Here is a 14948-nt window from a genome sequence, read left to right on the forward strand (position 1 = left end):
GCTTGCTATGTCCTTATCCTCACAACATATAAATAATCCTGACATATGGCATTTGGGCAATGATGATGTAAGAATATGCTTTTTAACGTAGTGTAATAATGATTGTTGGTAGGCGTACAGTTTGGTCTCTAGCTCGTCTAAAGAATCGGATCCCAAATGGCTAATTCTTGGCACATTCTTCAATAACCTGTCCTTGTCGATAACTAGGAAATTATCCGTCGCCATGCATTTCATCACAGCAACCCAACCCCAGGTTTCCGTCTGAACCGGGCCTTAATGACGCCATTAATGCTCCATAGCTTGGTGAACCTTGAGGTTGGATCGGTTAACTAGACTAATCAAAGCTTGATTACTATAGCGGAGCCCAAACACTTCAGTTCAACACCTTCTGAAGCTTCAAGGTTTCCGTCTTAATTAAACCAATTTCAAAACTCCTTGTCCTCGGTATTGTCGGTACTGCAAAGCCACCTTTAGTTACTTTACCATTTCCAAAAACACACCATGGCACCTTTAGTAACGAATGTTAGAGGCCGGCGAAAACTACCACTTTCAGCACGGCATCAATAAGCACCCTGATGTTGACGGATGCGCCGGACGAGTTGTCGTGGGAATTCTTCATAAATGGGCGTACCTCTCAATGTTTGACCCAGAGCAGACTTGAAGACGGCACAAGGCGTCCTACACAATCACATCTGCCCGTAATACTTAATAAACCTACCAAATAACACTCCTTGCATTGTCCTTTTGATAAATCCATTCGTTTCTGCTCGTTTCAACCCTCTCCAACATGAAGATCTCCCGGATCGCGTCGCCGGCCTGGGCGCTCCTGGTCTCCTCGGCCATCGCCTCTCCATGCTCGGCAAAGCCTATTGATGTCGATGTCGCAATCATCGGTGGTGGCTCTGCCGGAATCCACGCCGCAATTCACCTCAAGGACGCCGGTGCAAAGGTGCTCGTCTTGGAAAAGAAGTCCCAGATCGGAGGCCACGCCGAGACATATGTCAACCCTCAGACTCACATCCCAACCAACGTTGGCGTTGTCGTCTTCGAGAACAGCGAGATCGTGAGCAACTACTTCTCCCGCCTCAACGTTTCCACCATCAAGAACAACCCCCTCAACCCGCAACCGGGCGCCGTGACGAAGAACTACGACTTCTCCCTCGGCATTCCAATCCCGGCTCAAAACGCCTCTGCTACTGCGGCCCAGCAGCAGGCCCTTCAGGCGGCGGCGCAGGCATACTCCATCAATGTCCTCGCCAAGTACCCCTGGATCGACCAGGGATTCCTCGTTCCCGACCCCGTTCCAGAGGAACTCACGGTGACCTTTGGGGAGCTGGCCCAGAAGTATAACTTCTCCGCGCTCTTGCCCATTATTGCCCAATTCAACTGGTACACCGGTGATATCTCAACAATCCCTGCTTTGTACGGCATCAAGGGATTCGGACCCGGTCTTATGAACAGCATATTTGGTGAGTTCATCATATCTGCGAACGGCGACACGAGAGCTCTATACGACGCTGCGGCCAAGGACCTCGGAGACAGCATTCTCCTCGACACTACCGTTGTCAAAGTCGATCGTGACGTCAAGATTGACGACAGCAACACTTCTGGTGTCTCCGTACTCATCCACCAGCCTGGTCAAGACCACAAGCTCGTCCGCGCTCGCAAGCTTCTGATCGCCATACCCCCGACCATTGAGAACGTGGGCACCTACGACCTGTCCGCCGATGAGAAGAGCCTCTTCTCCAAGTTCTCCGCCATCGGCTACTGGGCTGGCGTCGCCACTATCCAAGGCCTGAACAACAGCCTCCAGAACGTCGGCGTCCAGACCCCCTTCAACCAGCCCGTCATCCCAGGCAGCAACGGCATCTACACCACCGGTTCCTCCGGCGACTTTTTGGTCGGCGTCGGTTTCAACAACGCGGACTACACCGACGAGGACGGAAAGGCCATCATCCGGAAGCACCTGGCGACCTTGGCTGCCGTTGGTGCTGTGCCGCAAAATGCGGCGGAAACTGTTACGTTCCCGTACTACTCTAACCATGCGCCGTTCAACGTGCGCGTGTCTGCTGATGAGATCAAGGGCGGCTTCTACTCCAAGCTGCTCGCGCTGGAGGGCGCTCGGAACACGTATTGGGCTGGCGCAGCGTTTACTGGGCACAACAGTGCGCTGGTGTGGTCTTTCAACGAGGGCACTGTCTTGCCTGGGTTGAAGAAGGAGCTTGGTCTTTGAAAATGCCGAGAGTTGTGATTAATTACTTTCAAATTAGTAAATACTGCCTTAGACAACTATTTGTTTTACAAAAACGTATTTTCAAGCAGCGCTTCGCTTTGGTGATTTTGTTCTACAGCACAACTGTAGCCTTCCAGTTTGCCAGAATCTATGAAACAAGATTTAGGAGAATCGTTTCCCAGTGAGAATGTTACCCTTCAAGTGTAGTTGACGTCTTTACCCTGCCCGTCATTGGTACATCACACCTCATCTTTGGCATTCTTGCGCGGATAGACAAGGTCATGGTGTAATTGTGCAAGTGCCTCTAAGCACTCATCCCTGCGAAAGTTCTCCAGATCAGGCCAATGAAACCGACGATACATTCTCCGCGCATCCTGCAACAAGGGAAATATTAGCGACCAAATGCGAAAGTCACTCAACATGAGGGGGTCAAAAATGGGAAAATATGGTCTCACCTCGATTCCCCATCTCTTTCCGTTAGGAATGAGAATTCTTTGGTCCATAGTTCCCATCCTGGCCAGCACTTTGCGTCCCAGGAACCAGTCTGGCTCAGCCCATATCCCAGGCATGAGATTCAGCTCTAGATCTTCACCTGGTACCGGAACAATCTCGAGCGATTGTGCACGGTAAATGAGATCCTCAAAGAAGGGTACTATGGGGACTGCTTGGTTGCGCAGCCACGGCTGACTTTCCGGGGGATCCCAAGACTTGCGGTTGGACAAGCTTTCAATGTAGAGTGCCCCTTAAGTTTATTCTTAGCTCTTGGAGTCTTTGTCATAAGGCCATTAGGACTGATTGGAATCTTACCTGTTTCCGTGTTTAAAAGAAGCCAAGAGCCCCATACACCGTCTGCCGATGCCGATATCACCACCATTTCTGGAGGCAAGACACAATCTTTGTAAGGCGAAAGCTTAAACTTGTAAAGCTTTTCTCTGTTGAGCCTCTCGGTTGGTATTTTCGCAAAGGGTCTGGCATCGTTGAGATAGCGCTTAGGTTCGCTGTCTTTAAACAATTGCCAGTGGTACTTGTCGCGTGCCAAATAAGGCAGATACCTAAGCAGATCGATAACCTTATCCGAGTACCCAAGCCTGACTAGTTTCTCTAAAGGGAACTTGTCATTGCACCAGCCACTTTCTGGCGCGCACTCCAAAAGGTCCGGCGGAAAGTATGCCATGTGAGATAGCAACTTGTAGTATCGCTCAACAACGTCCACGGCAGCATCGCGGCTATAGTCGTAGTGTACAATTTCTGAGTAGTTTGGATCTACCTCCATAGATGGCTCATTTTGGTCTGCGAGAAGTTCAGCAAGCTCTGCTTCTAAATCTTCTGTTGCAATGTCGCTGATATCTAGCTCCGAGTTCAGCTCTTCGTCTGAATCATCAACAGATGATCTTTTACTTTCTTTGTCTTCACACATGTCGTTGCCCTGGTAGTTTTCGTCGTCATCATCATCGAGATTCTGTTCGAATTCCACCTTTTTCTTGTCAGCCTCCCACATGAGCGTGCGGAATTCCTTCAACTTGATCAGACACTCGTCACGCCGCCACATTGATGGATCATTATCGTAACTATACCACCCGTGCGACTTATAGATCCACTCGATTCGTTTCCAAAGCTCTCCCATGAGGTCATCGCCCAGGGGGCTCATGATCTCCGGCTCGTAGTCTTCTATAGGTGGTAGCGCAAGGTGATTGCCGCCCAGCAGTTTGGAAGTCATATCTTCAAAAAGCGCAGCAGCATCTTGGGTATCTTCCATGAATGCCCCCCCTATAGTCCGTAATGACCTGGCAGCCTCTGATGGCAGGACGCCCTTTTCGCAGTCGATAATGCATCGAGGCTGGCCTACAGAGATTGAATCGATGAAGCCACTGCCGTAATCAGTGGTGAGAGAAACTTCATGAGGAGGCAAACCAACCAGCCCAGCGAAGGGCTCGACGGAAGATAAACATGACAACTCGGACAGTCCCTCCTCACCACGGGATGACCACTTGCTGAAGTCACCGCCATCCTGCAGGTAACGAATCGCTCGTGAACGAATGAGAACAGGCCATTGTATCGGAATATTGCTGTTTTTCAATGGCTTAATGTACGGGAGATGCCTAAGAAAGTCGATGGCCTTGTCGGAACGGCCCAAGGAACGAAGAGCGTCAATGTCGAGCTCAGAGTCACTCCAACCTTCTGGTGGAGGCGACTGGATGTCGGTTGGCGAGAAGTAACATGCTCGGGCGAGGGTTTCGTAATATTTTGTTAGACTCTTCGCGATGGCATCGCGGCGATACGTGAGCTCGTCCATGTAAGTGAAAGTGGTAAGACGGAGTAATTAAGTAACAGTTAATGTTGCTCTTAAAATGGCAGAAATGTGAAGGAAGCTTCAAAGAGATTTACCCCTGAGATACTCTGTAAGGTCGCCTGCAGTTGTAGGGGTTAGCTGCAAGCGCATTATTGGTGCATGTAAGCAATTGGCGCAAGCAGTGGAGGCGACAAGGCCTCGGTTTATTCCAGGCAACAGCTGCTAAAAGTTCCAAAGGAGCCCCCCATATCGCAATAACATGCGAATGCTTTCGATGATAAAATACATTCAGAAAATTTGAAGTCTTCAACTTTCAGTCTTCCAGCCATTGGATTTCCATGCTACTAGATTAGGTATCTCAGAAACACCAATCTCACGTTTTAGAGCTGTAGCCCACTTCAACCTGCTCAGCATCAGGTTGTGAAGACTGCTGCTGACTGGTGCCCTCACCATCGCTATCAGAACCACTAAACTCTCCTGGAAGTCTGTCTTTGACAAGATGAGCCGCCCAGATGGTGGCGGGAACTGCGATGTAAAAGACAACAACGGACACAATCAGGTTCGTCATCAGAGATGCACTACGAACCGACCCGACGGCATACGATAAGGCGGAGCCAAGGGATTCTCCAGAGCGAAGAACACCCATAGAGAGGGCAATAGTATCGGCTTCGACATCGAAGGTACCAAGCGTCCAGTATAGCCACACACCGACGGTTTCGTACGCAATCCTGAAAGTTACATGTTAGCACCCGCGTTCATACTTATAAAAGGCCCTTATTCTGAAGACCGAAAGGTTTAGATCTCACCGGTATAAAATGAATATAGCCACCCCCTCCCCGAAACTCGGGCTGCTCCAGTCAATCGCACCGGGACTGTGATGCGCCCAACGCTTCTGGACAACGATGTTCCAGATCCAAACCAGCGTGAAAAGAGCGAGGAGAAAATACCAGCTCCACCGCGCTTGGGTGGTCCGGCGAAGATGCTTGGTGTCTAACCACCAACCAGCCAAGAGGTTGGAAATGGCCCCGACGACAGCAATCAAGAACCCGGAAAGCGTACGGGCGCGCACCGTGAAGTAAGCAGCCATGTAGTTACCTTGATATGTAACGCCCCACTGCGCAGTGATGAAGGCGGGGATTAAGAGCAATACTTCCCTCCGCCGAAACTGTGCGAGAAACCCTTTCGCTTGCGACATGAAGGAACGTTGCGAGTTGGCGAAGGCCGGCTTCCTTCCATCTTTGCGCACCAGTTTGTTTGGAGGTGCTAATAGAAGAGACAGGGGCAAACCAAGACACTGAATGGCGACAAGAACAAGGTAGGTTGATGGCGCGATGGCACCGGTTGAGTTCCCGTCTTTGTTGATAGCAAGTTGGATCGCAGTAGCGATTATGGAGCCAAGTTTACCGAGAGCCATCCAGATGCTAACTAAATTCAAAGTCAGTCACACCAGTGGTTTAACGCACCTCAGATAAGAGTGCCGATGGTTGAGAACTCACTGCAAACGCCTCGGCGAGCAACTTCCGGATAGCCAACTGCGATCGCTGCCTCTCCAGGCCACAGCGCGGCAGCCTAGATTCATGTTAGAGATTGACTGTAAATACCAAACGAACCAGGGGAAAACAAACAGAGAATCCACAAGTAATAGCACCAAATATAAGGAACCATTGCGTGCCCCAGAGAGAGTTGCAGTAGAGAGCCGCAGAGTAAGGAACGTAGCCCAGGGTTCCGAAAACGACAATCCATTTCATGCCTATCAAGTTGCCGACAATACTGGCCAAGGGAGAAAAGATCACCATGATGCTGTGAGTGATGTTAGTATCGTCGGCTAGACTGCTTCAGAAAAAGAGGCAACATACACAAAAGTGATGACATTAACAGCATTTACAACATATGGCTCGGCTTGGCCACCGGCTCCGAGGTCTGACAGAATCGTTAGTATCCCCTCGAGTGTGACCAAACTTAATTTAACTTACTGTTCATTGCTGCCCATATTCCAGGTTGCGTGAAGCTGATAAGACCCAACAAAACGGCCTGAAAGATTGTTCCACGGTAGACATTATGTACCTTGCTCCGAGTTGTCGACACCCCATCTATGAGTTGCGTCATATTTGCGATTCACTCAGGCTGGCTTAAGAAAGTTTGCAAGTTGATATCAGCACTCAAAAACATATAAACGAGAGTCTGCCCAGCATTTTAAACCTCATATTGAGGCACCAAGCGAGACTTAAGTGGGCGCGACAACGGCATTGCGCTATGGCAGGACTCGATGGTATCACTGCACCAAGTGGATTCCAGCCATGAAGTTCGACAAGACTAGTGAGCGAGATATCCATCCACTTTCCAATGTGACGTCCTTAAGGCAAGACAGTGGGAACTCCGTCAAGCAGACGTCGAAGAAGGGGCTCTCAAACAAGGGTGATTTTCCCGATATCTATCCGGCCAACGGTCACGTCATATCCCTGGTCCTCTGAACCCCCCAATCAACCAATGCAAATTCCTTATCTGGACAAGGACTATTTCTCCGCTTGCTTGAGCCTATGTTGCTTGTTTCTTGATTAATTTGGAGCCAGGACCACGTGTTTCCTTGGTTATATCATTCACATGGTACATGGTATGTATCCTTTGCTGTGCATCACACATGTTCTGATTGGCTTAGGCCATCAATCGAAGGACCTGAAAGGTATTGGCCCAAGCTGTTTCTATTTATTGATTAAACACTTAAAATTCATGAGTCACTCAAAGGCAGCTTTTTATAAACTCAAAGAAGGGATTGTTGCTGAGAATTCACGGCTTCATCAAAGTTACGCATGACACCGAGAAAAACTGTGGGTCAATGACTGAATCACATCCTCTATGGAAACATGAAAGCGACTGCTCGGCCATTGACCATGGTTCTGTAGTTAATGCGGTTGATTACCCCTTCAAAGGGCTTTCTTTGCTCTACAGAAGAGCACAAGCTGTCTAGAGCGGCACTGGGGTGAGCTTGAGGTTAACAGATATCTCGGTTCACTCGGACCGTTGTTGCTACCTTTTTTGCCAACTAGTATACATACTAGTTGGTTGAGAAAACAAACTGCGACAGAAGTATTGGGCCGGGATTATTGATTCAGTAGCGAAGCACGGCGGAACCGTAAAACAAGTTCAGACAGATGGGCTTAGACCATAGCCCCAAGGCAACGAGGAAACACAGCAACCAAGTCAATGTTTAAAACAACTATTACTATTAATATTGTTTCTTTTGCTATGGCCAATGTTAAACATTAAGTCGTAATGGCCTCTGCGAAAATCCTGACTGGTCTCATTGAACGCCGACTCACTGGTAGACATAACAGAACGGACCAGCAACTGTAGGTTTCACAGGGGGTGAAACGGAATTCCGTTCGTCAATAACAAATAATAGTAAATTGGTTCTAATCGATGGTTCATGATAGTTGAAAGTGGTGTTGTTGACTAGAAGGTGGGGATATTCCCCCTTGGCCTGTCACGTGGGTCTGGGAGGCTTAGGCCTCTCAGCCTGGCGGGCGTGTGGCTGGAAGTGCCACACGACTCCGTATTCCAACTATCGCAACAGATACCGTAACGAAGACCAGACCTAGCGGTCATAAGACATTTGAAATAATAAGATTGTGGTAATAGCCGGAACTCCGGGTTGAGCTAGTTCCGTCACCAGCAAGTCATACAGGGGCATAAACTCCGCGATCACTTTTGGTTCTCACTTTTGCTGGAACTTCTTCTTAGACATCAGTCATAAGCACGAGCACCAGTTGTCGTCTTAAGAAGGATATCCCGCTCTACGGGTATCCATGTGATCTCAACAATGACTTAGGAATATGCGGGTTGTTTCGGAATAGAGGAACTAGGAATCAGTTATACAGTTAGTTAAGCTTGAGAAGACTCACTTAAAAACGACCTCCTACTGGTGTATTTGTTACAAGCGGGCTTGTGCGGTTGGAACCAACCGTGGCACAGAGCAAAGGTTTGCTCATGACAATCCAGTGTCATTGTCCCCTGCTCTGCACTACATAGGTACGCCGACCAGCATTTCAACGAGTTAGGCCGTATCAATTTTATTCATAACAAATGCTTATCAGTATAACTTCAATTTGTTAAAACTACTGTAGCTAGTAATATTAGTTAATGATGGAATCCCAGACATTGGGCTCTCTGCCTTGGCTGGAATGTACCACAAAGCCAAATGACTTCTTCCTAGTGAATTTAATCTCTTCGGAACTTTTTTTGTTTCTTTTTTAAATTTACATCATCCAAGTCGAGTGGGTCTAAGATGAGGACCAATTAATCGTTACGAACCCCTCCTTCCACACAAGTAGGTCGACGCATGTTCATGCTTCAACGTAAATGAAACTTTGTGAGGAGGGTTTATGTGAGAGTGTCTATGAAGATCATTGGCGCATAGCCCAGTAGTAAGGGAAATGCAGCTTACGTGAGCCAAGAAGGTCTCAAGTCGTTTGGCGTCGAAGCATGGCGGTACTTGTGGTAGTACTTGCTCGTTGTGAAAATACCTAGGTACTTTGTGCCATGGCCGAGAACTGTGCTATGGATGATAGGTCGTTAGAAGTGGCGTTCACAGAGCATGTTCAGTACATCAGAATATTGCCTACGTTCTACGAGAAGCCCAAGTCATGAACAAAGTGTACATCATTGAGCTATTGTGGGTAACTGCTCGCGGACGTTGTGGCACATTAGAACATCTACACCGTTTTCAACCTGAAGGTTGAGGGCTCATCGCAGCATATCATATTGAACGATGGCCTTTTTCATTAAGAAAAAAAAAAAAAAAAGAAACTGGACGTATTCAAAGAAAGGTCCTGTGGGACAGCTACAGGTTTTCACAGCTTCCAAGCGCGGTATTGTAAGTATACTGAATTAGGCTGTCACTGAAAACAATAGTTGTTATAAAAGCCACTGAAATTTGCCTGGTAGCTTCTGGATGGGAGACAGATATGGACGGATGATTCTTTGATCGAAAAATGTTGAGGTCAAGAAAGTTTGGGCGTGTAGAGGAGAGACGTGGTTGCTACAGCTTAAAGTAAGACTACCTAGGTACCTACCCTCCCCCCTTGAGCCAACCAGGGCGCCTCTAAAAAAAACAGAACAGTGGTGGAGTTCCCCCACGTCGGAGTCTTTACCTCCTCCACCCACTATAAATCTAAATTGGGCAATCGTAGGTAACTCCATCAATCGGAGTCCATCGTTGGATGTCAGCAGCATGAGGCCTACTTGGCAAAAAAGCATTGGCATTGCTGGAGGCGGATGATGAACGTCGAGGACTGGGTACACAGAAATGTTTATCTTCAAGTCGCCAGATCGACGGTTCTAGGTCATACCGATGAACCGCAATAACCGTTGAGTTGTTTGAGAAATGGGAGACTGCTTGTTTGTCGTTTACTACCTACCTGTGTAGTAGGCTCCAAAAGGGGTGAAGAAAAGTCCCACTCCGCCACTACCGGCGTGCAGGTGCTGTACTGCGGGTTGCGTTGGTGGCTAAGCGTCATCCCAGAGTCGTCGGATCTAGCAGCCCTTAAGTAACTAGCCGCTGTAAAGTGGAAGATGCAGCATTGCTCAAGTCCGAGAACATGCCAAATTAGCCAATGCCAATTAGTGACGGACGTGTTTATGACAAACAATAGCGCAGTCGGTTGACAAACACCGTGTGAATGAAACATGCGACTCCATGACACGGTCTTGGGGGGGAAAGGGATGAAACCAAATGCCAGATGGCAGATGATTTAGTGACTATTGGTGGGCAGATTTCCACCTCAGATCTGCAGATCACGGAGGCGGATGCCCCTGGAACTCTCCGCGCTTAACAAACTATGCTTAAGTTGCATTCGAGCATGGTTGGAAGTGATTTTCTGGCAAGGTTTATCGTGAATTCTTGCAAATATCGATTGGCTTCAGAAATATGAAATTTGAGTTTTCTCTCTCTCGTCATTTATTCACTGCAAATACATTGTCAAATGTCCCGGCACGTCACGTTTTGATTTTGCCCAAAGTTTAATGTTACCGACCGGCCGAACTTGCCAAGCCACCGAAACAAGTAAATGAGGAGTTGCATCTACCGAGCTGCTAGGCTTCTGGGCGTATTTCCCGATTTCGTTTAGCAGACGTCTCAAGGTTCTGTCGCCCCCCCTTGTCCGTCAAGTGTCCCAGACCTCGCTTAAAAGCAAAAAGAGAGGGTCCTCTCACTGCTTCAGCGGAGGCTTTCTGGCTACTTATGCCTGGCCATTGCCCCCTTTTACCACGTGGTTTCTCATATCCTCCGCGTTTCCTGCTTACAACTTTGCAAAGTTGATGGCGAATTTCTATCGCTAAACGAACCCGAGCACTCTTGCTGCTGGTTCCGTTACCATTCCCATCATTTTGGTTCTTGAATTTTCGGTTCTTTGTACATCTGATTTTTTGTATTCTTTTTCGTTTGATGTTTCCTAGCGCGACCATGAATGCCGGACTAGTTCCGCGGGACGGAACACGCGAGCATGACCCCATGCTGGGGGGCAGGTCATCCTCTGATACTGATATAGAGGGCCGACGGAGTGATACTCTGCTAGCCAGCTCAGCGGATTTCAATGAGAAAGCACCCTACAGACGCCCTGCAGGGAGGAGGTCGTTCAAGTGGATACTGGGCCTCACTTGCTTGTCGATGCTGGCGCTTTTCGGCCTCATCTTCCTCCAGTTCTTCAACGTGCAGGCAAAGGCGGCTCCGCCGGAAGAAGCTCACCACGATGATGACAACCATGGAGGCCAACAACAGCAGGAAGAGCCCGTTCCGACACCAGCCCCAGTCCCAGTCCCGGAGGTAACAACAACGTTGACTCCAACAACAAGCCTAGTCCCCACTCAAACACCCGAGGTCAAGTTGACACCGGAGCAACAGTTTGACCTGAAGACTGGATTTGAGATCTCAAACAAGACAACTTTCCGCGAGTATGTTTTCAATATTACGCGGCAGCTTCACTCGCCCGATGGTTACGAGAAGTCCATGATCCTGGTCAACGGACAGTCTCCCGGCCCGCTCATTGAGGCAAACACGGGCGATACCATCCGTGTGACGGTGAACAACCAAATGTTAAAGGAAAGCACCACCATTCATTGGCACGGTATCGACCAGAGGAATTCTGTCTGGATGGACGGTGTTCATGGTACTACGCAATGCGCGATTCCTGCCGGCGAAGGTTTCACCTACGAGTTCAACCTTACTGACCAGCGAGGAACGTTCTGGTGGCATGCGCACGTCACGGTTCAAATCACCGATGGATTGTTTGGACCCTTGGTAAGAATTGCCTATATAGTCATTCCACTATCGGATTTACTGGCACGATTGGTGTTACGAACCTGAGTCTAACAACGTTCTTCCAGATTATTCATGACCCTGATGAGAAGGTCCCTCCAGTGGATGACGACAAAATTGTCATGGTTGGAGACTTGTTCCATGAATATGGAGGAAATGTAGGTTCCATCTGCACAGACCCTCATTCAGTGCATGGCATATTCTAACAACAAACAAGCTTCTTGAACAATACTTGAGTGCCACTCCTCCATGGGCGCCGAAAAAGCCGGGTAGAGAGCCTCCCCCGGACAACGTAATCATTAACGGAAAGAACACTTTCAACTGCTCTAGCTTGAGCGAAGATGACGCCAGCAGTGACAAGCCAGCTGGTGGCCATAACATGGCAGATATGAAGGATCACAAGGGTCACAACATGGCTGAGCACAATTCCGCAAGAGGTCCTCCGCCAAAGTGCACATGGGGCTCGCTGTACAACACCCGTATCAAGAGCGGTTCGAAGTCCCGCCTTCGCCTCATCAACCACGGCACTTCGACTCCCATCTTCGTAACAGTTGATGGTCACGCTCTAGAGATTGTCGAGATTGATGGTGTCGAGGTGGCCCCTATCGCTACCACCCGCGTATACATGAACCCCGGCCAGCGCTATTCCGTCATTGTCAACGCCAATCAGACCGCGGGCAACTACCTGATCCGTGCAGATGCAGCCGTTAGGTGTTTCCACATGTCTCACAAGACCAACAAGGGTATGTCCGGCATGCATGGCACCCCTTTTGGCGCGACTGCCATCCTATCCTACGACGAGACCGATATCAATGCCGCGCCGATAGGCAAGGCGTGGGATGTGAAAAGCATATCAACTCCCGGTATTGGCAAGGAGCCCTGGGGTGACCATTGCGAGGATCTGCCATTCAACCTGCCCAAGCCTGTACGAAGCAGGACGGCATACGTCCCTGGCGAGAGAAATTTCCATTACTTCACCTTCAAGCAGGAGCGCATCGGCGACGTTGTGCGCACTCGCGTCAACGAGGTACGTTACCAGAGAGCACGACTGCTGAAATGCGAGACTGACCTTTACTAGACTCTATTCACTCCGTTGAAGGATGATGCAACCTTGTGGAAGGTCATGCAGCAGGACATTTCTCCGGCGAACCTGAACTCCCCGAACCCGAAATTGGATTTCGGCAAGGATCAGTTTGTTCTTGTCTCCAAGGATGACAAGGCCGCCCAGATCGTCGTCAACTCTGATGCGATGATGGTTCACCCGTGGCACTTGCAGTAAGTCACCAGCACTCGGGCTAATTTGCCTTTTGGAACACAAGCTGACATGTACGTAGTGGCCAAAACTTCCAAGTTGTTGGCTGGGGTGATGGCTTGTTCGGGAAGAGCAAGACGACATGGAACTTTGACAACCCAATGCGTCGCGACACGATAACAATTCCTGGATACTCCCACATCGTTATCCGCATTCTCGCGGACAATCCGGGTGTTTGGGCGTTCCACTGCCACTATCTCTGGCACGCTGAAGGTTTGACAGCCTCTATTAATAGTTCATTCACATATGCTAACTTGCACTCTGCAGCCGGTATGTTTGTCTCCATCGCACAGCGCATGGGCGAGCTGTCAACTATGCTGGGCTCACTAGACGCCACGGGAAATGTTGGGAACATTAAGAAGAAGTTCTGCCCCATGCCTAGTTCCCAAGCAGCCCCAGCGACACCGGCCAAGCCGGTTCAAGTAGGCTGATGTGCGAATCAGTTGGGTTGAGTAGGTAAACGGAGTACGTAAATAAGGATAGAAGTGTTACATAGCGGACGTGTATTTAAAAATTTGCACCTACAAAAGGCCGGCTCGGAGTCTTTACATTTATTCTAGAAAGATGACACTCACACCATTTCATTTCTGTAGAAAAGTCTCTGTGACAAATGATGAATTGGTTCCGGACACAAAGGCTGTAGCAGCAACTGTATACCTTTACTCAACGTCGCAGTCGCTCATGCCTTCGACTCCCCCTTCTCTGGCTTCCTGCCAATAATGCAGTATCTAAATAAGTTAGCCCCGCAATACCTACCAAGATAAGCGCAGCTTCAAGACTCACATGGGCCAGTATGCATGGACGTCTCTATTGTGTATATCCTTGCGGACGTCAATGAGGAAGACGTTGACCTCCTCCCGAGTCCACTCGTGAGCCCGCGTCAGGGGTGCCATTGAAAACGCCTCGAGGCCAGCCATCATGTTCTCGTTGTTCCATATCCCCAGCTCCTTGTACTTTTGCGCCCTCGGCCAGCCGTTGGACGGCCACTTGTACACGCTCATCGTCACGTCGACGAACCCCGCGTCGGAAAGCATGCCTTTGAGCGACGGGACCCGTATGTAGGGCCGTCCGAATTTCTCCGACGCTTCGAAGAGGAGTTTGCACCATTTCGACAGGGCGTTTTCGGGCGTGAGCGTCCCGTCGTCCGAGACCGCGAACAGGTCGATCTCCTGCAGTTCGACGTAGCCGCCGGGCTTGAGGTTCCTTTCCACTGCAATGTTAGTTTGGAGGTCATGATGTTCCGTACAATGGCTGACTGGGCAGGTTCCGGGGGGGCAATGGAAACTCACTTGTAGCATCTGCGCAGATACAGTTGCCAATCGCTGATACTCGAAGTCATCACTCGGCTGTGGATGTATTCGAATGGCTGGGAGTATGTCCATTCTTCCTCGACGTCATCTACTTCGAACCTGACATTTGGAAGCACGCTTGACTGCCCATTAGCCCAGCGGCCTTGATGACATTGGTAAAGTGTCGCGCTGGAGGTGAATTTACGTACAAACATGGTTGAATTGCAGATAGATCATTGCCGAGGACCTAGCAAGAGATGGAGATTAGCGTTTCCTGATGCGGAAATGGGGTCTGGACCGGTTACATCGGCTTCGGGATGCTCCTCTGCAAAATTGAGGGCCCATATGCCCGTGCCCGTGCCGACATCCAGAACACGGCCGACCTTAGCGTTCGGTTGGCAAGCGGGGGCCGCACCGAGCTTATTGTCAAGGGCAAGCAGCCAAAGCTGGTGTGTCAAGTCTAGAGCATTGTTAGAGAAGACGACTGATCTCATGACAAATCTTACATGGAGTAC

General features: G+C 49.3%; 5 protein-coding genes across 5 annotated transcripts; 2 read left to right on the top strand and 3 right to left on the bottom strand.

The window, feature by feature from the left end:
- Positions 1 to 787: 787 nt before the first annotated feature.
- On the top strand, positions 788 to 2233 carry CTRU02_205766 (flavin-containing superfamily Amine oxidase; the record flags this gene model as incomplete). Its single annotated transcript, XM_036727756.1, has 1 exon — positions 788 to 2233. One exon carries the CDS (start codon positions 788 to 790, stop codon positions 2231 to 2233), a length of 1446 nt encoding a protein of 481 aa, XP_036580712.1.
- Positions 2234 to 2472: 239 nt separating this feature from the next.
- On the bottom strand, positions 2473 to 4526 carry CTRU02_205767 (uncharacterized protein; the record flags this gene model as incomplete). Its single annotated transcript, XM_036727757.1, has 3 exons — positions 2473 to 2607; positions 2689 to 2975; positions 3041 to 4526. The coding sequence occupies 3 exons, from the start codon at positions 4524 to 4526 to the stop codon at positions 2473 to 2475; spliced, it is 1908 nt and encodes a 635-aa protein (XP_036580713.1).
- Positions 4527 to 4896: 370 nt separating this feature from the next.
- On the bottom strand, positions 4897 to 6629 carry CTRU02_205768 (DUF895 domain membrane protein; the record flags this gene model as incomplete). The annotated part of the gene is made up of 6 exons (XM_070204607.1): positions 4897 to 5251; positions 5330 to 5948; positions 6020 to 6092; positions 6149 to 6323; positions 6380 to 6443; positions 6497 to 6629. 6 exons carry the CDS (start codon positions 6627 to 6629, stop codon positions 4897 to 4899), a joined length of 1419 nt encoding a protein of 472 aa, XP_070061711.1.
- Positions 6630 to 10962: 4333 nt separating this feature from the next.
- CTRU02_205769 (diphenol oxidase) lies at positions 10963 to 13575 on the top strand (the record flags this gene model as incomplete). Its single annotated transcript, XM_070204608.1, has 6 exons — positions 10963 to 11814; positions 11901 to 11990; positions 12050 to 12859; positions 12911 to 13107; positions 13167 to 13357; positions 13412 to 13575. 6 exons carry the CDS (start codon positions 10963 to 10965, stop codon positions 13573 to 13575), a joined length of 2304 nt encoding a protein of 767 aa, XP_070061712.1.
- A 248-nt stretch (positions 13576 to 13823) lies between these two features.
- On the bottom strand, positions 13824 to 14927 carry CTRU02_205770 (methyltransferase domain-containing protein; the record flags this gene model as incomplete). Its single annotated transcript, XM_070204609.1, has 5 exons — positions 13824 to 13872; positions 13928 to 14347; positions 14434 to 14571; positions 14643 to 14681; positions 14719 to 14927. 5 exons carry the CDS (start codon positions 14925 to 14927, stop codon positions 13824 to 13826), a joined length of 855 nt encoding a protein of 284 aa, XP_070061713.1.
- Positions 14928 to 14948: the final 21 nt, after the last annotated feature.

This window comes from Colletotrichum truncatum (assembly GCF_014235925.2).
Source record: "Colletotrichum truncatum strain CMES1059 chromosome Unknown Contig_0003, whole genome shotgun sequence".
Taxonomy (NCBI): domain Eukaryota; kingdom Fungi; phylum Ascomycota; class Sordariomycetes; order Glomerellales; family Glomerellaceae; genus Colletotrichum; species Colletotrichum truncatum.